Below are 24633 nucleotides of genomic sequence, written 5' to 3' on the forward strand. Positions count from 1 at the left end.
CCGCCAGGCAGCGAGAAGTAGCTTACTAGATTTGCCTGTCTGACCGGCACATGATGCTGAGCGCAGGAGTCTTCAATGCTCCTCAGTAGGCCAGATGTAGCTTATGCGACTTGCACGTCGTTAGCAGCTTAAGCTCATTCGGCTCGAGACACCCAAGACGCTCGAGATGCTCAAAGTACGGAATGAGGCACTTGAGGTTCCAACGGAAACGCTACGAACTGCCAGCAATAGTTGGTTACTAAAAAAAAAGCCTCACAGCACTCTCACCGCACTTCCCCATCTGTACTTAACAATTTCCAATTCCACGGAGCAACAATTGAAACATTTCACTCCTGCGATATCCGGTAACCAATTCAGGCTTGAAACTTAGTGTCAATGAATCCCCTTAAGCAGACAGGCATTTATCCATAAAATTTGAAAAGTGAACTCACAGTTACATGAGCACACAAAACATGCTTTATGTAGCACTGTACAACTTCGTGTAACAGCGCCTTTACAGGTGTGGGGGTTACTTCGTTATCCTCTGCCCCCTGCGCACTTGCTAGTCGCCAAAATCTGTAGCAACTACATAGACAAAAGGGTTGCTTCAACTTCAAGAGCTTCTTTTAATGACAGTAACCTCCAGCATAATGTATACAGCAACAGTTTCTTAAAACACTCCTACCCCCCCCCCAACCCCCCACTCCTTCCATCTGCATCAATACCATAGTAACATTGACCCCTGTAGTACTTCTCCACACCTTCGAAGAGAGAAGCAGGAACCCGCAAAAGTGAGAAAAGGGACGGGAGTGTCTGGGGGTGGATAAAAGACTACCACAGACTTTGTGGTCAGCGCGCCACCTTGTAGCTTCTGAAGAGATGTTCAGGTACCGACACCCTTTCTTTCACAAATCAAGCACTTCATGTTATCCTATTATCAGCATTGTATTATTAATGTAATATTTTCAGAGGCTGGCTTTCCATTACCACGAGGGGTAGCTGCAGGTTGAAGTTCAAGAGAAGTCCAAATAACTAAATACTTGTCAGAGTGCAATACCATCACAAGCATTGAAAACACCTGTATAAAGTTAGTTCAATAAATGTGATTCCTTCAAACCCTACCAATACTTAAAAGCATATTTAGAATGATAAAACCATTTGGCTTAACGGTCTTTTCCTTCTACACACACGTAGGAGCGTCCTTTAAGAGAGAACGCAACAATTTAAGCTATTTCTCTGACATCTATAGATAGGTTTGAGTCCCACTACTGTGCGGGTCCTGTGCATGGGGGTGTAACCCTGTTTGCTGTGATTTCCATCACCATGCTCTAATAAAATGTTTTTTTTAAAGGAAGTTTGAGCCCGTTAATTTAGGAATGTTCAGTCCCTCAGTGAATGGACAATAGAGTGACAATCTGGTGCTAGAGAGCTCTCTTTTCATTGAAACTAGTGCTGCACAAATTAAAAAAAAGGACTGTGTAAGTCCCCAGGAGATCTCTGCACGTGTAGAGAAAAAATGTCTGTGCAGAAGAAGGTGTTGCGTTCTGGAAGACGTTTAGAAAAATGGTCCAAGCCCGAAGATTGAACATGCCCAAAGACCCCAGTAGCTCCCAGCACTCCAGAATGTCAAATCTCCCATCTTTGGCTACACCTATTGGCTTTCGAGAAAGCGGTTTAGACTCCAACTAAGTATTTACCAAATAACTTGTATACAGTGCTGTAACCATGCCTATGGTACTGTCAGAACGAGGTTGCCAAGTTGTTCCAAGAAGAACCTGCACTCTTTCAGTACCCCGCAAGGGAAGAAGAAGGTCTTTCTTTCGGATGACCAATATTCTTGCCTTTCATAGTTAACAGATGCGGCTTACCATGCCCATTCAGTCCACCCATCTTCTGGTCTACCACAATCAGTATCTTCACAGTTTCAAGTTCTGTTTTTTTTCCAACACTGAGTGCAGTGCAGCAGTGTGCAGGCTTGTAAGTGGATGAAGTATTTCACCTTAAATGCCACAGAGGGGATTGCAAAGCTTTTGCTTTGCATGTAATTCCCCCATCCGTTAAGAGTGGGATTACCTCTTGAAGTGTAGTCATCTTGAAGTATTAGGTTCATATACACGATTAGATAGAGGTCTAGTACTGGTCTCAGCATTCAATATTGTTTGGATACTACAAACTACGATGAATAACTACCTTTTCCTTTGTCCCACCACGATAGACCCTTTGGAATAGGAGAGGGAGTGGCAATTATTTATAAAGATCACCTGTCTTGTCGCTTCATAGACAGCCCAGTCCAGGACTGTGAAAATATACATGTCTCTATTCAACTTTCCCCGTTAAAATCGTTCCTGGGTATCCTTGTTTACCGCCCTCCAGGAGCACAAGGACAGTTTTCTAGCTCTCTGCTGGAAGCCACCACCTCCTACGTCTGTGTATCCCCCAACTTTACCATCTTGGGAGATTTAAACATCCATTTCGATGACCAGACAGAGATAGGGGCGGGCGACCTATTGTCAGACCTGGCCTCCTATAATCTCCATCTGAAAAACCATCGGCCCACCCATATTAAAGGCCATCTCCTGGACCCTATCTTTTCGAATATCCCGGAATTAGTTGTAGATGAACCCCTTCCTACCCCCTGGTCAGATTATTTGATCCCCTTCAAGTGCCAAACATACACCGAACCGCCAGGTAGAACCCCTCCTCAGGTCCCATCCCGGCCATGGGCAAAACTAGATATTGAAGCCTGGACACACCAACTTGAAGCCACCATAACACTCCTCAATCCAGATCCTGGCTTAGCGGATCCCTAGACTCAGTCCTGCCAAATAAACTTCTCCCCACTAAAAAGGCAACATTTAAACCCCCTTGGTTCACACCAGAGCTGCGTGAACTAAGGAAACAATGTAAAAAGCTTGAACCCTTATGGAGGAAGAACTGGGCCGCTAAGAGTAAAATAGAATATAAAGCTGCCATGAAGCTTCATAAAATCAGCATAAAAAACACCCAAGGCACTTTCTTTGAAGAAAAAATTCAAGCTGCGGCAAATACCATGTCTGGAGTCGTTCTCCGAGCTAACTAAGGAGACGTTTCTTGCAACTCTAAAATCAATTAAGAGAGGAGCACCAACAGATCCAGCCCCCATTAATAAATTAAAACTGGTAACCCCCACGGTGACTCCCCTCCTCGTCAATTTAATAAACTCCTCCCTTAACCAAGGTATTGTCCCTCCCAATTGGAAAAGGGCCACCGTTCGAGCACCTTTAAAAAAAATCCCATCTTGACCCCTCAGACTTGGCCAACTACAGACCAATCTCACTCCTACCTGGAATCAGCAAGGTAGCTGAAAAGGTTGTTAATCATCAGCTTTCCTCCTTCCTGGAGTCAAATGGTCTCCTGCGCCTCTCCCAGACTGGATTCAGACCAGGGCAGGGCACAGACACCACCCTCATTGCAGTGGTCGAAGAGGCAAGAACCATCCTGGACGCAGGGGGATCAGTGGCAGGGATCCTCCTAGACCTTAGCGCTGCATTCGACACGGTGGACCATGCCATCCTTGTCCACTGGCTAAGTAGGGTGGGAGTTTCTGGCCCCGCCCTGGCCTAAATATTTTCTGGAGCATAGAACTTTTGAGGTGGCTGATGGACATGTTCACTCCAGAGCTGTGCCCCTTCAGTGTGGGGTCCCCCAGGGCTCCTCCCTGAGCCCCACACTTTTCAATGTGTACATGTCACCTTTGGAAGAAATTGTGGCACCTTTCGGCATAAAGGTAGTCATGTACGCAGACGACACTCAACTTGTGGTCGCTTTAAATCAATCGGCTCAATGCCTAGACAATTTGGCCGCCTGCCTCCATAACATCTCTAAATGGATGAGGGAGTCCCTTCTTAAACTCAACGGGGAGAAAACAGATTTTACTATTGGGTGATCCCTCCAAACTCCCCACTAGGCTTCTGTGGCCACCCAGCATGGGAACATCCACTACCCCAAAAAAGGAAATAAAGAGTCTAGGTATATGGCTCGACCAGGACCTTAGTTTCAAGGCGCAAGCTATGAAAACGGCGGGAACATGCCAAGATGTTCTGCAAAACCTGCTCTCAAACTCCTACATTGGCTCCCAATCAAAGAAAGAATCATCTTCAAGACCCTCTGCATCTCCCATAGGATCCTGCACAGCAAGGGCCCCCCTATTTTGACCCCTCTCATCAAACCTCAAAGGAAACAGGCAGCTGAGATCTAACACCCTTTTCTTGGCTAGCATTCCCAGAATAAAAAGGGCACGTTCAGGGGGTCGTCTCTTCTCATACAATGCCCCCAACCTATGGAATGCCTTACCCCTCAACATCCGGAAGGAAAATCTATTGGCCTTCCGCAGACTTCCGAAAAAGTGGCTCTTCCCCTGAAAACTTCCTCATGAATCAAGCATAGCGAGTGACAGCGCTGGGACGCCCACGGGTAGCTACGCGCTTTAGAAATCCAACTCAAATCAAATCCCTTCGAAGGACTTTCTTTGGCTGGTTTTTGATGAGTTCCAAATTCCTGACTTAATTGTAGAAGGTCTTGTTCCCTTAATAGTCTTCTCTTGGGGGGAATGGGCGGCAGGGTCTTGAGTTTTAAACAAGAACCATACTTTATGTTGAATATCCAGTTGTCTGAGAAGATTGACCTCCACTTCTGAAGGAATCCTCCCCATTTCTGGTATTATGTGGCAGAGTTGTGGGCAGTCACTTGTCTGCTTAGCCTTCCTTCGCCCTCTTGCGGGTTGGCCTCTCCCTCGGTTTCTTGTGAAAAGGTTGTTTCACTGTGTGTGTGTTGCAACTTATGTTATGACTGCTGGTGTGCGACTAGCTGGCCAAAGCCCTGCTGTTAGTGTTGAGGCTAGTAGGAATCCTCCCCAGCCTGCTGGTCATTAGGGGGCGAGGGGCATGCCTCCTTTTCTGAAGGATCACCTGAACTGCTTTGCCCCAATTGTTTTGACAGTCTGGTTCTATTTTCTTTGCTGTAGTGCCTCGTCCACAGCTTTTCCAAAGAGGGCTTTGCCCGAGAAAGTCATTTGATTACTAATGTCTAGACCTCTGCCTTGAACCCAAAAATCCATAGCCTTGCAGGTTTTCGGGGGCTGGCTCACACACATCTGTCTGCTTGCAGTGTCATCCACGTCCCACGATGATTTGAGGTAGGAGATGACCTTGCCCTCCTGGATCATTGCCTTGGCCCTCTTTATAAACTCCTTCAGAGATGTTGTATGAGGCCCTCCCTCTCCTCATATTGTTGGTGGCCGTAGCCTTTGAGGAGCACATTTAAATTTGCAATTCTCTATTGCATAGCTGCTTCTCTTCCCACCTTTCATCTCACCAGATCCATTGTCCTGCTCTCCTTTTCTGGTAGTGGCCTAGTGTAAGTGGGCATATTGTTCCTCTTCTTAGCAACTAAAATGGAGTCTGCTGGTACAATTCCCTTCATGTACTGGGGTACAGTGTGTAATGTTTGCATTTCTTCTCCACCTGCGGGTAACAGCCCTTTCTGTGGCTATCTCCTGGAACACCTTATATTGGTCCAGGATACTGAGGCATAAGCAGGCAGAGGTTTGCCTTCTGGAATGCATCAGTGTTTCGATGAGGAAGCAGGAGTTCAGTCTTCCTCGTGCTGAGCCCCTTAAGTATCCACCACCCTCGAGTACATCGAACATGGACAGGTCGTCCAGAGGCAAGGGCCTTGAGGGCTAGTTGTCGACATCGGATTGGATATGGAGATCCTGCACCATGCCGTCAAGCTGTCCCTGGCCTTAACGAGTGGCACATTTATCCTCTCCATAGTTCCCTTTCCTCCTCCTCATGTGACTGTGGCGTAGAGGGTGACTTGATATCAATTTCCCTCAATGTTGGCTCTCGAAGGAATGTCGAATCCTTTCAAGAAGTTGCCCAACTCCTCTCGCTGCGGAAGACCTGCCATCTTAGCTTCTGAATGACGTTTCTTTGGCTCAGCTTCAAGCAATCGTTTGGCATTGGCAGTCGAAGGAGCATTGCTCCTCAAAGCTTTGGAACTCTGATCGCCTCCTTCATCCCTTCTCTTGCACCAACAGATGTTGAGGGTTGTCTCAAAGGTCTACTCCCATTGGTGTACTTTGCTCTGGACCTGTGAGACTCATTAGATCTGTTCTGACCTTCAAGTGTGGACTCACTCAATGTCAACATCAAGGTGGATTTTGAGGGTATAGCATCTGCTCTTCGGCTCCTTGGTTACCTTCTCTGCATCTCTTGCCACTTCCCCGCTGCCAACATCCTTCCGATGTCGTTCTCATCAGTCTCAGATGTTGCGCCCTCTCCCAGATCTGCCTTCTAGAAGTTCCCCTACTCCTCTTCACTGAAGACTCCTAGTTCCTCTGGGCCTAGACATAGTGTGCTGCGTTAGATGCTGTTTAAAGTCTTGTCTTCAAGGCTTTGGGACTAATTCTGCACGAGCCGCACAGTCCTCGGCACTGTGGTCCTTCAGGAGATACAAGTTGCACACCTTGTGGGGGGTCCATCTGGTGGAACTTGTGATCCAGTTGGGGCAAAATATCAAATGGGTGCTTTCCAAATCTCTGCATTTTCTGACCACGTGGGACAAGGCTCCTCTTATCTGTCCTTTGAGTGCGGTGCTTCAAGGTGGTTTCCAGTGTTTTTCGCAGTTTTGAAGTTCTTCGGGGCTCCTCAGTCTTGCTTCCAGAACCGAACGCCAGAAAAAAACAATCTGAAGATAGCGACCTCGCACAGGAACTTCAAAGGGTTTACCACTAAATGGTGATGGACTAAGCCCAAAAGAGGGCGAGGGGGGGGGAGGGGAGATAGACTAAACTATTCCAGACACAACTACTAGATGTGTGAATCCAGAAAAGTATTCATGCTGCAAAACCCTAGTTCTTCTGCATGCTCCTTTGATGTCAAGGTGGACATGTATTTAACTGTAGGATAACTACTTGCATTTCTTGATTTCTTGGCAAGTCGGAAAGGTCTCCATAATGTGCGCTAGACTTCGAACTGAAGGCCACCCCATCCTCATAATGGAACTTTTGGCAATTGACTAAAGTTACACCCCATTGTAGGAAGCGGCCCCAACCAATTTGGAGGTTGATTTTCTGGAACACTAGGCTGATGAGTTTGCTGCACAAAGTGTACATTTGCAGTGTCTTATGGGCCTGCAGCCTCTGTGTAACTAGGGCTTTGACCTCACTACAGTGTCTTCCTGTAGGCTATGCAGGCAGATGTTTGTCTAGAGGGAAGTGTGTCTGTCCACAGAGTATGCATCTATGGAGGAGAGTTTGTGTCTATGCCAAGGAGTGGTGCATGGGTGAAGGGGAGAAAGGGCAACCACCATCTGGGAAGGAATCAAAAAGAAATAAAGCTACTTAAGCGGAGGGCAAATAAAACATTGATCAGGTTAAGGATCCATGTAATTGGTGAGAGTAGTTGGTGGGACAAGCAATGTTGCCACTCCCCAAGACAGGTAGATTTCAGTAGGACTTTGTGCCGTGGACAAGTAGATTTACAAAATTCCACATTATACATGTATCAGTTCAGAGGCCTAGCAAGGTGATTGTTTCCAGACTTTAACTTAACATCGAAAAAATATCCATTTCATATCTGCATTGCACCATCTCTAAACACAGTGCTGAATTAATTTATGCATTAATGACTATCAATGAAGATCCTACAATAGATAAAAATGTTTGTTATTGTTACAAACATCACTTACAAGATAGGTGTAGAAGATTAGTTTGCATCATATAGATATCACGAAAGTGTTTAAACATTGAAGAGATTGAGATTAATCGTACAAGAGAACTTGCCCCATGGAAAATACATGGTGGCTTAGCAAGGGCTGGTACAGTTCTAGGTATTTAAGATTCATATTATATACAACTGGAAGAATTTGAAGAAAGCTATTCAATTATTTTGAAAAAATACCTCTTGCCGAATCTTCTCTATTGCTGCATCCAAATCTTTTTGGCTATATTTCAGCATCTCAACAATGGCTCCAACAGTAGTGTTTGTCGGCAAATTAAACTGATTATCTGAATCGGAGGCACTGGTCGAGGTATCTTTAATGAAAGGAGGAGGATCCTTAGCAAAGAAAAAATATATATTAGAAGATTTATTTCCAGACTTACTAAATAAAGTTGTGTTCTACATTTCAAGAAATGCATTTTAAAAATGGCACAAGGATAATTTTACTTACACTGTAAGCATCTGTTTGTTGCATGTAGCTCCTAAAGAGAAGCATGCAGCTCAAGTCTAGGTCAGGGTAGCGCCGGTGGACCTTGCTCCAGAGTGTGATATGTTGCTAGAGAGGAAACCAGTACTGAAGTCTAGCACCCACATTGCAACAATAGGCCCCAACTGGTGCCAAGCACAAAACAGCAGAAGCTTAAATGAGAAGCCTCTTGGCTCCTTGGGGCCCAATGGTGTGCCAGAGGAAGCAGCTAATGAGCCAACTAAGCAGCAGCAAGGCAACTCCGAATTCTTCAATCTTCTGCGGTGTTGAAAATAGGCCTGGAAACCCTGGTGGCCTCAGGACGAGGGTCAGAATCTGGTCCAAGCAGGAACAGTTTCGGGAGACTTGTTGACACACTCCCCTTATTGGGAGATCAAGAGTGGCAGGAAGGAACAGAGTCCTACTTAAACTTTTTTTTTCCCTATACTTACCTAACACTTTGAATCACAATTATGATCAGTCATAGGACTGACCTCATCTTGGATCTCAACTGGTCACAATGTGGGATCTTGCAGAGCTTTGCAACAAATAGCTTTGCTTCCCAGAAGGCCAGGGGAGCATCAAGGTGCAGTCACTGCTGGCCTTGGGGGTCATGGTACGACCACAGGCAAATCACCTGCAGGTATGTCAAACATTTGTTTGTGGCATTCCCCACAAGGTTTAAACCATGTAGATTTTCATTTTTCCTGCAATCTATGCTAAATCGGAGTTAGTTCATTCCACCATATATTACTGTGTACTTCCCGTTAATCATCTGCCTAAGCTAATCAGTCTTCATTACATAAATGGGTTTTAAAAAAACAACAAGTGCCAAGTTCAATAGGTTTCACTCATGACATTGGAAATATACTAGCTTTGGCAACACTTTGTTCATTTTCTCCAGATGGACACTGTATGAGCGCACACGTGCATGCAAGTGAAACTATCTTGGAATGTTTTTGATTTCAGGATAAAAGTTCCAAAATGATAGCTGTAAATCGTAGACGCGTGTAAACAAAAATCCACTTAAAGGTCTTACGGATGATGTGAAGGCAGTTGAAACTAGTGGAGGAGACTGCGCTAATCTGGCGGTTCAAGGAGATGATGCTGAATTTCCGGGCCTGGTCTGTAGGGGTGGGTGAGTTCCTGAGGACGGAGGGCCACCAGGCGTCCCAGGCGGAGGTGCTGGGACAGAGGATGAGGACCTCGGTCTTCTGACTTAAGCTTCAGGCAGCTGTCCTTCACCCAGGCTGCCACGTTCTTCCTACCTTTCTGGAAGCAGAGTCTGTTGTGTTCGGGATGCTTCGTGAGGGAGTGGATGAGCAGGGTGTCGACAGCGTAGGATACAATGCTGTGACAATGGCGTTGAGGGGGGCCATGTAGATGTTGAAAAGTGTGGCTGAGTGATAATCCCTGGGGTACTTCGCAGTTTATTTCAAAAGGTTTGGAGAGGAAGGGAGGGAGTCGGATCCTCTGGGTCTGCCAGAGAGGAAGGATTGGATCCAATCAAGGGTGGCACCTTGTATTCCTGCGTCGTGCAGTCTGGCTGCAAGAGTGCGATGAGAAACGGTGTCTAAGGCTGCGGAGAGGTTTAGAAGGATGAGGGCTGCTGTGTGTCCCTGGTCTAGTAGCATGCGTATGTCGTCATGGGGGCGAGGAGGGCGGTCTCGATGCTGTGGTTGCTGCGAAATCCATACTGGGAGGCGTCCAGGATGGAGTTCTCTTCTATGAAGGCGGTCAACTCGGCGTTTACGAGACTGTGACTTTGGCCGCAAAGGGGAGGAGAGAGATGGGCCGGCAGTTTTTCATGTCCGTTGGGTCGGCCGATTGTTTCTTGATGAGAAGTTTTACCTCCACCCGTTTCCAATTGTCTGGGCAGATGCCTGATCTGAGGGAGGCGTTGATGGTGCGTCCTAGTTCGGATGCGATGACTGTGGTAGCTCTGTGGAAGATGTGCGAATGGCAGGGGCCCGGTGGGGGTCCTGAGTGGGTTTTCTTCATGATCACTGTGATGAGTTAGATGGTAGCGGGATCACAGGACGTGATGGTCGGCTTATCGGTGGCAGCCGATAGGGGGGTGCTCGTTGTTGTGGGCTAAAGTTGTCGTAGAGGGCTTAAGATGAAAGTAGGAGCTGAGCTTGACGCAGAGCTCCTGCGAAGGTGTGAGGTCGGTGGCTAACTGCGATGGGATTTGGTAACTGCTGTATGACGTTGTATAGTTCCTTAGCGTTGGTCACGTTGGTCTGGACTTTGTCTCCTATGAAGGTCCGTTTTGTGTCTCTTATGCGCTGGTGGTATTCCTTCAGGCACTCGTGGTTATTCAGTGCTTCAGTGGTTTTCAGGTTTCGCCAAGTTTTCTCTAGGCGTCAGCATGAGCGCCTGGCTTCTTGAAGTTCTGTGGTGAACCAGGCGGCTTTCAGCTGGTGTTTGGCTGGGCGGAGGGGTGCGAGCTTGTTGGCACAGCAGGAGATCCAGAGGTGAAATTTCCCCTGGCTGCAGAGTTGGTGTTGGTCGCAGTGATTAGGGGAGGGGGAGGGGGAGGGGGTTTACGGAGGGTGGTGTTGAGGTGCTCCTTTGTGACCTTGCTCCAGTTCGGTCGTGGGGCGGGTCTGGGTGCAGTTGTGGTGTTGAAGGTGAAATGGACGCAGTGCTGGTCAGTCCAGAGGGTTTGGTGGTGTGGCAGAAGAAAATGTTTGTTCCTTCTGCGAAGATGGTGTCTAGGGTGTGACCCGCATGGTGGGTGTGTTGACTAGCTGCTACAACCCTAGGTTGGAGAGGAGAGTAGTGGAGTCCGGGTCGCTGCCGTTCGAGGTGGACAACGGCAATGCAAGACTGTCCTGGTGTGTACAGATTAACTAGTCAAGCACAAAATAAAACAAAAAATCAGACACTTCAATGATTAGCCATGAGAAGATTTGGCCCCGCCCGATGTCACTATTGTTTGGGAACAGGCATATTGAGGAAAAGGGCAGCAAGTGCAACACTAACGGGATCAATTGTTTGAATGATTACAGATGTGCATCAGTCAAATGTTCCGAGATCTTAAATGGCCAATTAATATATTTATAGAATTGCATCTTTGCAACAGTCCTTGAAGGGTTATTGTCCAACATGATGTGAACATAACTAGTTCCTGTGTATTCATTGACAGTACTCAGTGATAGTGACAGCTTCAATGACTTTTGCAAATACATGGTCTCATTTGAAAAAATTGCAAAAAGTAATTTTTAATAGGAGTTTGTGCTGCTAAAATTTTGTACCACCCATAGTCACGAACATCATATGTAGTACGGGCTTCTATTATAGGTTCATTGAAACTACTAAGGTTCAAGACAAACAAAAACCAAATAATTTATGCAGACCTATTCCTTTGAGCTCTGCTGACAGGTAATTTAACAAGGTGAAGCATTCATAAATTTTCCACTCAGTTATTTGTATTTATTTATTTTATTTTTATTTTGAAAGTTTTATATAGCGCGAACAAGATCTTTGCAGATATCAGAGCGCTTTACAAAGCAGGGAATACCACCATGGGAGTGAAACTCAGGTCATTAGGGAGTAAAGTAAAACAGGTACATCAATAATGCCAATATTACAGATAGATGTGTGCATAGATAGTCAGGTAAATCCATAATACAGGTAACACACATAGTCGTAGGGATCATGCAGAATAATACAGATTGGTGCAGAGTCTTTACAGATAACGTTAATAGGTCAAGTGTATTTGGCCATGAGAATGGCTTTTACTTCTTTCTTAAAAAGTGTGATGTAGGAGATGAGCCTGGTTTCGGGAGGGAGTGAGTTCCAGATCCTGGGTGCCATTCCTGAGAAAGAGCGTTTGCAGCTTACAAATGAACAAAGTATATGAGGTAGCAGACAGTGCATAATAGGGATAAAAGTGAGATGGGTGCAGCTTACAAATTATACAATATGCAAATAGGAATGTACTACTATAGATATACTGGAATAAAATACTAAAGATATACCGGAACCAATATAGGTGCAAACATAGGGCTACAGTAGACACATATGACTCTAGTGAGCAACCGGTAAAATATGAGGTCGCGATCTGTGCACTACCGGTGGGGAAAAAGTGAAAATGGGTGCAGGTTACACAAAATGTATAAAATACCATGAGAAATATAATACTGCAATAAAAGGCAGACACTTAATCACACGAAGATTTAGATACAGAGCTATGTACAGTCTGTGGTGGGTGGGATTGGTATAAAAAGGCCAGTTCTTAGGTTTTGTTCAGATGGCCGCCCGAATAGCACATGCAGAAACAAGCGTCCTTTGTAGTAGTCTGTTGTTGAAGACTTTTAGAGAGTTAGGTTTCCCTTTCTACTCTAGGGCAGGTCGGGTTAGTCCATCATCTGTGTTAGTTGGTGGGGAGGAGAAGGTACAGCTCCAGCGTTGCAAAGGAGGAGAGGAGGGCGTCTTATCTCTATTTTGGTGACCCCTGAGCTCATTGGTATGTAGCCTCATGGTCATCTGGTGGGCAGTGGAGGCGATTTATGGCTCTTCTTTATGGCCCCCGCCATTTTAGTTAGTGGAGAGTGCAGGGACCGTTTTGTCCACAGAAACAATTCTGCATGCCCGTACCAATGTGGTAGTACATTCAGAACATTCACAGAAGTTATTTGCGTGCATAAAACTTCAGGAGCCTCATGAACATCGTGCTCACCATGCTGAAACCGTGCTAATCAGGACAGGCGATTCACCAACTCGCCTGTGCAGACGCGGCATTTGGGAACTTATACTTGTACGTCCATTATTTGGGGGGGAGGGGGGGGGGGGGGTGAAGGGGGTGGAGGGGGGGGGGGGGGTGGCGGCAGGGCATCCGACTGAGAGACACGGTGTGAGCAATGATCCACAATCTCACCGAGAGTCTCACGGGGGTAGGGTTGCCCTCTCTCACTTGCACTCATTCAGGCCGCTCTCCCCCCCATCTGCAAAGTTACATCCCCGATCACGGCTCCAAAATATCTCAGGGAGTGGAGGGGGGGGACGTACAGCTCAGCTTGTAGAGTGGGGGGGGGACACAGAGCTCACCTTGGCCACAGTGCGCTTGCTTTCACTGGAGTCGCCGAGTTGTGTAGATTCCGTCCCGGAGACCTGGAGCCCCGGTGCAGCAGTCAGGCAGGAGCTCAGTGAGCAGGACAGCCCGTGGGGCACCGGGGGTCTCAGCGGTGATTAAAGCTCACCTTGGCAACAGGGCGCTTGCTTCCACTGGTGTCGCCGCGATGTGAAGAATCCGACCTGGAGCCCTGGGGCCCCGGAGCAGCACTCCTGCAGGAGCTTAGCGAGCAGGACAGCACAGCTCCCAACGGGGCACCGGGGGTCTCGGCGGTGATTGTAGGCAAGCAGGAATACTCCGCAGCGGGGTTCCCGTCATCCGTCCGGCGCCAGCATTGATCCCGGTCAGGATCCAATTCCACGATACTCGCGCCAAAGGTTGTGATTGCAGGCGGGTCCGGCACCACTTCCCCAATGACCAGCGCTAGCGGTGGTGATTGCCGGCGGGTCGGATACCTCTGGTGCCACAGCTCGTCGCGCAGGTAGCCACTGGCTCACAAGTAGCGACAATGTGCACCAGTCGAGCGCGACGGGCTCCCGGCAATAGACATCTGTGTCGTGCTCTGCAAACTAGCCAGGGGGAGCCCATGGACCGAAGAGGAAGGTGTGGGTGGCTCATCTTCTCCTGCGAGGTTCAGCTTCCAGGCAGGTCGGGGATCCTCAGCAGCTTTCGTCCAACGCCAGGCAGGTAAGAAAGTTACTGTTACTTCACATCCAGTTACTTGTTCCAGTTACTCTTGTGTTGCTTAGCACAAAACGTGAGCCGGGTGCTAACGGGGATAAAAACCAAAATTGGGATCCCCAGCACTTGGAGCTCCCACCGGGAGCTCCTACCCGGCGGCCAACTTAGTAGGGAGCCTTAGTAGTAGCCTTTGGGAGTCACTCTGGTGGTTTGGGTTCAAGGAACCGGTCCAGTCTTCCTTCCTCAGGCAGCAGAGCATTCCTTCGACAGCAGCAGATCAGTCCTTTTTTTGAGTCTTCCATCTCCAGAAGTGATGTGAATAGTTTGTCTGAGGTTACAACTTGTATACCTGGTGCCAGCTTTGAAGTGACTTACCCCCTTACCACCACACACATCTGGTTTACTAATTTCAAGGGGTCTCTGAATGACGCTAGACTGGTGTGCAAGTGTGGTAGGTGAATATTCCGCCCCTTCAATCCTGGCAAAATGGCCAATCATGACCACACCTAGTCTCCATTTTTATCATTAGTGGGAAGAAAACATAAAGGCCAACTGCCAAGTATACCAAGTCATGCAACCCAGGATATAGGTACCAAATTGTTAGGAAAAGAAAATGTCAACTTTCTAAAGGTGCAGTTTTTACATTTGGGACTTAAAATCTGACTTTACCAACAAAATTACAATTCATTTGAGACCAAACTGAATATCCCTGCCTGCTCCCAATCAAAGGTTTTCGCATATTAAATGCGTAAAGGTAACCTACTGTTATCCTATGGGGGAGGTTAGCCTTGCAGTAGTGAAAAACAAACGTGAGACTAACTCCTAGGACAAGTAAAACTTCAACGTACATGCCCTACTTTTAAAATACACCGCATCCTGCCCTCTGGGCTGCCTTGGGTAACATTAAAAAGAAAGGTTGAGGCCTGGTTAAAGGTTTATTTTGCCAGGTTGAAATGACAGTTTAAAAATGCATTCGAGCTCGGCGGTGAAGGGTAGGTCTAACCACATGGACACGGCAGGATAGAGCATACTCCTTGGGCTCTCCCCCGATGTCCCAAACCCCGCCGACCCCTCATGTGGCAGGTAGTCCTTGACCTTCAGGCATAGGAATTCCACACAGAGGTAACACTAGACACACTTGACACTTGCATGTGTGTCACACCACTCTAACACGGTCCTGATGAATCGCGGGTAATTACACCCATAGCGTGAAACATGTCGACCACCATCACCTTTAGCCTCAACTAGGGTCACCTGACCTAACCTGCTGACCACCTAGTGAGCCTAACCCCCTTTTTAGCTGTAACCAGGGGACCCACAGAATAAATATCGTCCGGGTACCCCTTGCTACATTTTAATATCCCACACACCATCACCTCTAGTCCAGCCCACACACCCCCACTCACCAAAAGGCAGTTGGAAAAAAGATCTCCGCTAAAGAGCCCCTCTTTGAGGTGAGCCCGTCGGGGATTGCACCGCCTCCCCGACGAGGAGCAACTGCCGATGATGAAGCATGACATCCTTCGGGGTGTGTGAGGCTATTCCATCCAACAAAATGGATGCCCCAGGATGTTATTCCAACATCTGCGGTCATGCCAGATAAATTCTCCACAGTAGGAACAGTACAGCAATCTTTTTTGTCTATTCAGTTTAAAAATGCACACAGGATGCATTCACAGGCCCGAGATATGCTTAAAAAGGCTACTTGCGTGTGTGACCTTGCACTACCACTTTGCTGGGTATTTACAAGTACATTAAATGGGCGAATTGAACACAAGCCAGTTTAGAGGATGGAGCACAAGCACTATCATTTATAACCAGTATTAGTATCCTAATGCCAACAAAAATGCATTTAGCAAAGCAGGTGAGGTTGTTGCGTGTTTATCTAGGTTCCTGATCGATACTGTGACCTTATGCCCCTATTCGGCTATAAATCCCTTTATTCCCTATATTGGCATAACCGTTCAAGTGCGATTTTCTGAAAAGTCATCTCTGGCCTCACACGAACATAGCCACATTCCAGCATAGTTCCCTCTGCCACTTCCTTTGCGACCAATTAGTGCAATGACAGAGCAGTAGTCACTATCTGATATTGCTAGATAACACTCTGAGTTCTTCAACAAGATAAAAACTTAGCAAACCTGGAAATCCCCGCTTGCTATGTTTTGATTAATAATGGAACTCTAATGTGCAACTGATAACTATCACTTCCTAATGACATCTTTAATTGACGTCTTATGTCCAGCAAACTTGCGTCAAACCCGGCACCTGTCAGGTATAAATATTACCAACGTTGCCTTAAGCAATTGCTGTTGTGAGCTGCAAGCTACTGTTGCTGATGCTGGCTGCCTGCAAGACCCTGTGTTGGTAAATCTAGCACTCTGTCGCTGCAGCCTGCTATCCTGTGGTGGTGAAGCTGCTGATACCATTATCGCCGCTAAAGCGCGAACTATGGTGCAGTACGCTTAAGGAGCTGAACAGACCGTCCCTCTGCGAAGACATCCAGCAGATTCCAGCTGCCCGCGGACGCTGTCCCCCCTCCTTCCTCGACGCGCTGAAGAGACCAGCTGCCTTTCTCGTGCAGAGAAATCCAGCTACGGCGCTTCCGGTTTACCCTCGCGGGTGACTGGGATATCGAGAGAGACCCCTGAAGGAGATACCAATCCTCCATCATTCTATTCAGAGGTATAGTGTTGACTAAACCCTTAGACGAGAATTCTTGAAACAAACCTTGGTAAAACCAACTTAACTTAAAGCTACTTACTTACTCCCCTCTCACGTGTTAGGCTTAGGTCAGGCACACTGGGGTAGGCTTAGTTAGAAGCACCAGTTGAGTATGTTAGCCTAATGTATATATGACTGTATATATGTTTTATTACTTTTAAACCATTGTATGGCTAAGAAACCATATCAATGCTTTTACAGTTCTATTTCGCAATACTTATCTTACTGTACGTACTTTTTATAATAATTATTGCAATTGTGGCAATACATTTCTCTTGTACGAGAAGAAAGACTGTTCAATAAATGTTAACCCTTTATTGACAAACGCCCGTCTCTCTATTCTCTACATCTCGTGAAAGTAAACTGCACTAGACTGACTGAGTGAAATACATGTCTATTGTTTCACACGACCCTAGAGATTGACTCTTGATCTGAGGAGCAAAGTTGTCATGTTGCACGGTTGTTGGAAAACTGAATCCCTTCTTGTCTGTGCCAAGGAAGCTGATCACTTCCCATGCAGAGAAGAAAGTTTCCAGTGACCTCTGAGCTAGTTGGTAACACAACCCAATTAAGTTTAGCATAGTCAGTGGAGGCCTGGAATATCTGCAGTTCCATACTACTGTTTATGTTATTCCAATGCGCAGGGCCTAGTGGGAAACTAGGAACTACACTACATGGCGCCCTAACGTTTGGTAAGGCGATAAACTAACGCAAGACTTTTAGAGTAACTCAGTCGTGCATATTTCACACCCCTTTCTCCCGTAAATACTCCAATAGACATCTGGAGTGGGTGAAAGGTTAAAATCCGCCCGACCTTAGTAGGAAGAGATTCCTATGTAAAGCTCTGGTAAAGGTTAGCCTTGCAGTAGTGAAAAACAAACGTGAGACTAACTCCTAGGACAAGTAAAACTTCAACGTACATGCCCTACTTTTAAAATACACCGCATCCTGCCCTCTGGGCTGCCTTGGGTAACATTAAAAAGAAAGGTTGAGGCCTGGTTAAAGGTTTATTTTGCCAGGTTGAAATGACAGTTTAAAAATGCACACAGGATGCATTCACAGGCCCGAGATATGCTTAAAAAGGCTACTTGCGTGTGTGACCTTGCACTACCACTTTGCTGGGTATTTACAAGTACATTAAATGGGCGAATTGAACACAAGCCAGTTTAGAGGATGGAGCACAAGCATTATCATTTATAACCAGTATTAGTATCCTAATGCCAACAAAAATGCATTTAGCAAAGCAGGTGAGGTTGTTGCGTGTTTATCTAGGTTCCTGATCGATACTGTGACCTTATGCCCCTATTCGGCTATAAATCCCTTTATTCCCTATATTGGCATAACCGTTCAAGTGCGATTTTCTGAAAAGTCATCTCTGGCCTCACACGAACATAGCCACATTCCAGCATAGTTCCCTCTGCCACTTCCTTTGCGACCAATTAGTGCAATGACAGAGCAGTAGTCACTATCTGATATTGCTAGATAACACTCTGAGTTCTTCAACAAGATAAAAACTTAGCAAACCTGGAAATCCCCGCTTGCTATGTTTTGATTAGTAATGGAACTCTAATGAGCAACTGATAACTATCACTTCCTAATGACATCTTTAATAACATAACATTATTCAACGTTGAAGGATACAGTGTTCCAAAATATTGTGCACCTAATCTTTGTCTCCTTGGAGACCTACTCTGCAAACCTTGCATTTTTACAATGCCAGAGAATAACGGAACTCCTGGGGCCGCAGTAGATGCGACTCAGCAGGGTCCCGAACACACAGACCCGGATGCTATTATCATCCCGGTCCACTTAAGAAGATCTATAACGTTAAAACTTCTAGAGAACGGACTGACACCTCAAGGTGGTACAGTAATTTTTGTGATAGAGGCTCACGAGTATCGGCAGACAGAGGTATTCTATTCATGGATAAACTTTCCAGCGGTAAACGCTATAACAAAAGAATTTCACTATTACAAAATAGTGAAATTCTTTTAGAGGAAGAGTACGCTCCTTTCGAGGAGATTGAAATTCCACTTAAATTTCAAGAGCACCTGCTCTGGTTTAATGGCGCCCTAAAACACAATGATCACATAACTAGGCTCGGTCCACTAGGTAGACCAGGAGCAACGTGGCCGGTTCTAGCCAGCTACACACCACACCCGGACATTGCAAAAATGTCAAAAGAAGATCTCTTATTTAACATAGGAGAATTAACAAAAGCTTATAGAGAGTTAGTAAAATTATTTCTTAAAAATAATTCAAACACTCCTAAAAAGAGCTGGGATGGAAATAAACAATCCACTCCCAAGGAAAAAGTTTTCCAGTCCAGAGGAAGGTCTCCTCGACGGAGGGAAAGAACTCCGACTCGAGAACGCCAGTCTCACCAGCGGGAGCCCTATGAGAAAAGATATAACCTTAGAAATAGGGATAATCTGAAAAAACCTGATAGATATCAAAGTATTGATACACGTCCCTCTCGATCTCTTCCACAGAATTCGGAAAGAAGAGGACGGTCAGACCCAGGAGAGCACACCAAGTCCAAAGACAAGGAACCTGCTCAAAATAAGAAATCTCAATTTCAGAAAAAGAAGGTAGCCAGTATTAGAGTAATCAACCATGCCGAGAATACTGAGGACACAGTTGAAAAACGGGGAGTGGGCATTGACAATGTTGGACAGTGCAGCAGAAATCAGTATAGCACGCAAGATCTTGATGAGTCATCTGGAGACAGTGGACACGAATGAATACATTCAAGTTGAAACTGCCGACGCCAGACTTAGCGAGCCCCATAAAATATACGAAATAACATTGCGTATGGAGGGTGATAAGACTAGGAAAATTAAGGGTCTATTTTGGGATAAGCTCTCAAAAGGCTATGATATTCTGTTAGCTGAAAAAGATTGGCCCCCAGAGTTTGTCAGGGAGTGCCCTCGTGGCGAAGAAGTGATTATGCCTGCCTTCTCGAATCACATACCGATTCACAAAAAATATACATATGCAAGGAAATGGGCTGTAGCCCAGGCACCTGCATTGTATAAAAATCATGTAGGATGGGATGAGGATTCACCTCCTCACAAAATCCAACTAAAAAGTGAACCAACTGCCCAACGGCAGTATCCCATAAAGCAAGAAGCTAAAAAACAGGTCAGGGAGATCTTAGATCAACTTGAGTACCAGGGGGTGATTGAAACATGCACCTCTCAAATGAACAATCCTTTGTTTCCTGTCTCCAAGCCAGACAATTCATATCGTCTAGTTTTGGACTACAGACATCTTAATACATGTTGCATAGTGCAGCCCTAATGAATAACATAGTTAGGAAAAAATAGAACGCCGTTAGACATTTCTAATCGTTTCTTTTGTCAAAACATTGCACCAGAAAGCAGATATTTGACCGCTTTCTCTGCATTTGGGTCACAGAAAAAATTCTGTCGACTCCCGCAGGGGTTCAAGAACAGCCCAGGACTATTCTCAGCTAGGGTAACAGTTACTACAAATATATGATGATGAAGCATTATCTTACGTAGATGATATTTATCTCACAGACGACAACTTGGATACTCACTTGAAAAGAGTGAACACCATTATACTTGGGTTAGCAGCAGAGGGTTACAAATTCAACTTTAAAAAGTCCCGAATTGCCCATCTGACAGTACTATTTTTAGGGTACGAATTATCAAGTGAAGGGAAAAGCCTAGCGGACAACTTCTTAGAGAAGTGCGCTGTACTCCAAGCTCCAAAAACGCTGAAGAATTTACAATCCATACTAGGTTTTCTGAATTTCGGAAGAACTTACATCCTAAATTACGCAGAGAGGGTTAAACCTCTCTACGAACTAATTAAACCTGATTTTAAACAAATCAATTGGACTCAAAAACACACAGAAATTTTGAGATCGCTGCAAACAGACATGTTAGCAAAAACAAAATTAGATACACGTGACAACACACGTGATCTTGTAATCCGAGTCATCCCAGGAAGATGCGGATTCACATACCTAACCTCTAATGAGGGAGAAAAGGTACCAATAGCTTACAAATCACATTTGTACACAAAGGCTGAAATAAAATTCAGTTCAACGGAGAAAATTCTAACTGCGGTTCAGACTGCTGTAGCGAAAGAAAGGCCCCTAGCACAAGGTAAACGAATAATAATCGTAACGCCTATACCGGCTTTAGAAGCGGTAACTAAAGCAAGCATTCCTAATGCTAAAGCTTTGCATCCGAGATGGATTCAGTGGGTTAATTCTCTCGCTGCAACAGACGTAGTTTACGAATTTGATCCAAACTTAAAAACACAGGAATTTTTACAATATGAATATAAATGTCCTCTGCCAATTGAAATCCTGCCTCTCGAAGAATACGGAAGTATTATATATACTGACGGATCAGCACAACCCGCAGTCGGGGGTAAGCAAGCTTACAGTGCTGCGTGCGCGATTGTTAAAGGTCGCTGGCACAAAGGTAAATTCAGACCAATGGTCACCAAAACACAATCTCTAGGAGATTGCTCGGCTCAACGAGCTGAATTAGTAGCATTTAAGATGGCGCTAGAAAATACCGATCGCGAATTCCCCACACTAATAGTGTGCGATTCTTTTTATTGCATACAATCTTATAATGAATACTTGCAGAATTGGGTGGAAAATGGTTTCAAAGATGCAAAAGGTTGCACAATAAAGCATAAAATGCTTTGGGAACAGGTAGTTCTTTTACAGAAAGAACTACAAAAGACTCACGTGATACATACACTGAGTCATCAACGTGATGGCGTTCACGTTGCAGGGAATTCATTGGCTGATGAAGCCGCGAAGGCAGCTGTGCAAACGGCTTCCGTAGCTGCGATAACTCGGTCACAAACAAAAATAGACAGCGATATTCTACAAGCTGTCAGTACGTCAGTAAAAAATGATAAGAAAACACTCCCAAAAGGCTTTCCTGAAAAGTACTTGTACTTGACGGATAAAAATAATGTTCCTTTTGCTCGAATCCCTGGAGTGGGGGATAGAGTAATTCCAAACAGGGAACACAGACTAGGACTAATCAAAGCGGCACACGAAGGGCTTGCTTCTGCACACGCTGGCGTTTCCGCAACAATATCACTATTAAAACAGAGATATTGGTGGCCTCGCTTGAGAATACAAACTAAGAAGTATGTATTAGAATGCGAAATATGCCAAAGGATAAAAGTATCAACAGTAAAACGACCAGCGCAGACAACCCTTCTTATCTCGGATAAACCATTTGCATGCGTTTACCTGGACCACTGTGGTCCCCTACAAAGGGACGGCAACTATAGATATATCATGGTAGCAGTGGATTCCTGTACGAGGTTCATATGGATGTGGCCCCAGCGCTCGGCTGACGCTAGAACGGTTATAAAAGATTTGCGAGTCTTTATCGGCACATACGCAATTACCACGTTCCATTCTGACCAGGGTCCTGCTTTCAGCTCTCGAGCCTATAAGGAGGCCATGGCCAGCATGGGAATTGGGTTGCGGTATTCTTGTCCGTCATACCCCGGAAGGGAATAGTGTGATAGAAAGAAAAAACCGGGGCATAAAGCAATCTATAACAGCGAAGGTATTAGGTTCAGGCGCTGGGTGGGTCAAACATTTCTTAAGTGTCCAGACTAGTCTTAACAACATGCCAAGAAATTCTCTAAAAGGTTTCAGCCCATACGAACTATTGTTCGGAATTAGAATGAGAGTTCAGGACCTCGATAGTCAAATGTCAGTGGTACAAGAAGAAACAACGCACTTTGATGTAAAGGATCGTTTGGCTGTTTTACAGGAACTGAATGAAACAAGAAAATCATTAAGCAACATAAAGTTAAAGCAACAGCCAAGTACCACTGACGAGGCACCACCCGCAACAGCCCCAGCAAGGCCTGTCTGGATTCCAAAGATTGGGGATCTAGTCAGAGAAAAGATCGCGGTGAAGAAGGAATTTGGGCCTTCTTACAGAAAAGCAGTACCTGTCTTAGCAGTCACCGGAACAAGATCAGTTGTGCTACCGCCCCTTGCTGGTAAAAAGAAGAACAGAGTCGTGTCCATCGATCTGGTAAAACCACAAGCATGTGGCCTATAATCAACAGTAGGCCCAGTGGACTCCCAAGAAACAACAGAATACCCAAACTTGCAACAATCCAAGAGGTTCAAACTGAAAGACTAATCACATTCGATCAGCCTGCAGTGCACAATGAAGGACTATGCAATAATGCCATGGAACTCGTGCCTCTTGTAACACAGATTGAAACAGTTCGTCAAGAAACAACACCAGTCTACAATGATGTGGCATCAGAAAGTGCTACCGAGAGACAGATTGAAAGAACAATCCCATCAATTGACAGAACTGCCTCTGGTTATTTCATCAACTTCGACAACTTCTCTGAAGATTTAAATGACCCCAAAGTGATGCCAGAAACAAAAAAGTATTCTAAAGAAAATACAACAGGACTCCTTCAACAAATCAAAGAACTATATCTGGATTCACCGTTGATTGAGCATTGGATTATTTCAGGGGTATTCATACTCCTACTCTGCCTAATTTTAGTTTTAATTTTAGGAAAGTTCATTACAATTGAATGGACACAGCAAGTCAGAACATCAACCTAGTCCTGAAACCACACAGATCATCCCACGTGAAGAAAAGAGAACTGTCAACAGTAAATGTCACAGCAATTCCAATACCTGGTGGGGTAGTATGGGAGAAAACAGACTATGAGATATATGGTCCGGTTGAAATCCTGAAGTATCCTCATCAACTAAAGGTTTCCTTAAGTGACTTTGTGACACCTAGTACATTCTCTGATGATTGGGACTTTAACAGTATTAATGACATGATGTCTGATTTAGTAATGTCAGCTAGATTCACAGATCATGATTATTTACAAGGTTCATCTAGTTATGAGCAGCTATTCTGTTACACCCACTATGGGGATCATTACTTGCATAAATCTGCACAGTCTAGAAATGTTTTTATGTATAATCAATGGGAACATTGTGCTACACCACCTAAAAGCAGTTCTAAAGCATTTTTTGAGAAATTCAAATACTTCTCAGGGTTTAACACAAGTAATGCAGAAACGTTTTATTATAAACTGTTAGATAAAACAGGAATGAAAACAATGCTGACAAATTCTAAATTGATATGTTCAGAAGCATTTTATGACAAAATGATGACATTTGGTTTTGATTATTGGAAAAATAATATTGAAACGAAAACAATTTGGGGTACAAAAGATTGGCAGGTGCAAGGCATTGAAGTACTATTTAGAACCTGCATGATACCAGAACAAATGTTATTTTTAAATGACACAATACACCAAACATCTTGTCTTGGCCTAGCTAAGAACAAAGACCTTAAAACACGGTCTATACCAAAGCCAATACCTGAGAATACAACCACAGATATTGAGTTAGACGTGTCACAAATTTTACATTTCAACAGAACACATCCTGATTGGAAAAAGTGGTTAATCTGGCCTACAGACACAAATAGCTGTCAAGATAGGTTCCTGAATAAAACACAGGGTTTAAAAATGACCAGATTAGACTTGAGATACTCCCAGAGACAACATCCAGGGATTATAACAACATACAGTGTAGGGAAACTCTGCCTTGAATGGCTAACAACATCCACACTGGCTGAAATTAAGCAACACTTGTCTTTATTAAAAGATGGTGCTGATTTGCGCGATTACATTCTTGGACCACGCAAACAGCGTCAAAAGCGTTTCATAGCGACCAGTATCTATGCTGCTTACAACGAGGCTTGGAAAGTAAAGCAAATTGAAACTGCTGAAAAAATACGAGAAATTGATCGTATTAATTTGGAGAAATCACTTTCTGTGGTAGACAATGGGTTAATGACTCGGTCTTCCAGAATATATTCGTTGGACAATATTGTATCCTCTGCCTTTGATGTGATAGACAGAGA

At 45.1% G+C, this 24633-nt stretch overlaps 1 protein-coding gene across 4 annotated transcripts in view; it reads right to left on the reverse strand.

The window, feature by feature from the left end:
* The window catches only part of TACC3 (transforming acidic coiled-coil containing protein 3), a 534052-nt gene that overhangs the window by 209178 nt on the left and 300241 nt on the right, over positions 1–24633 (reverse strand). For all 4 annotated transcript variants that reach the window (XM_086964227.1, XM_086964225.1, XM_086964226.1 and 1 more), the window contains exon 10: positions 7923–8078. In XM_086964227.1, the coding sequence (XP_086820353.1) occupies positions 7923–8078 (156 nt within the window). The remainder of the gene's footprint in view (positions 1–7922; positions 8079–24633) is intronic.

Source organism: Lissotriton vulgaris, chromosome 3_2 (assembly GCF_964263255.1).
Source record: "Lissotriton vulgaris chromosome 3_2, aLisVul1.2, whole genome shotgun sequence".
NCBI classification, from domain to species: Eukaryota; Metazoa; Chordata; class Amphibia; order Caudata; family Salamandridae; genus Lissotriton; species Lissotriton vulgaris.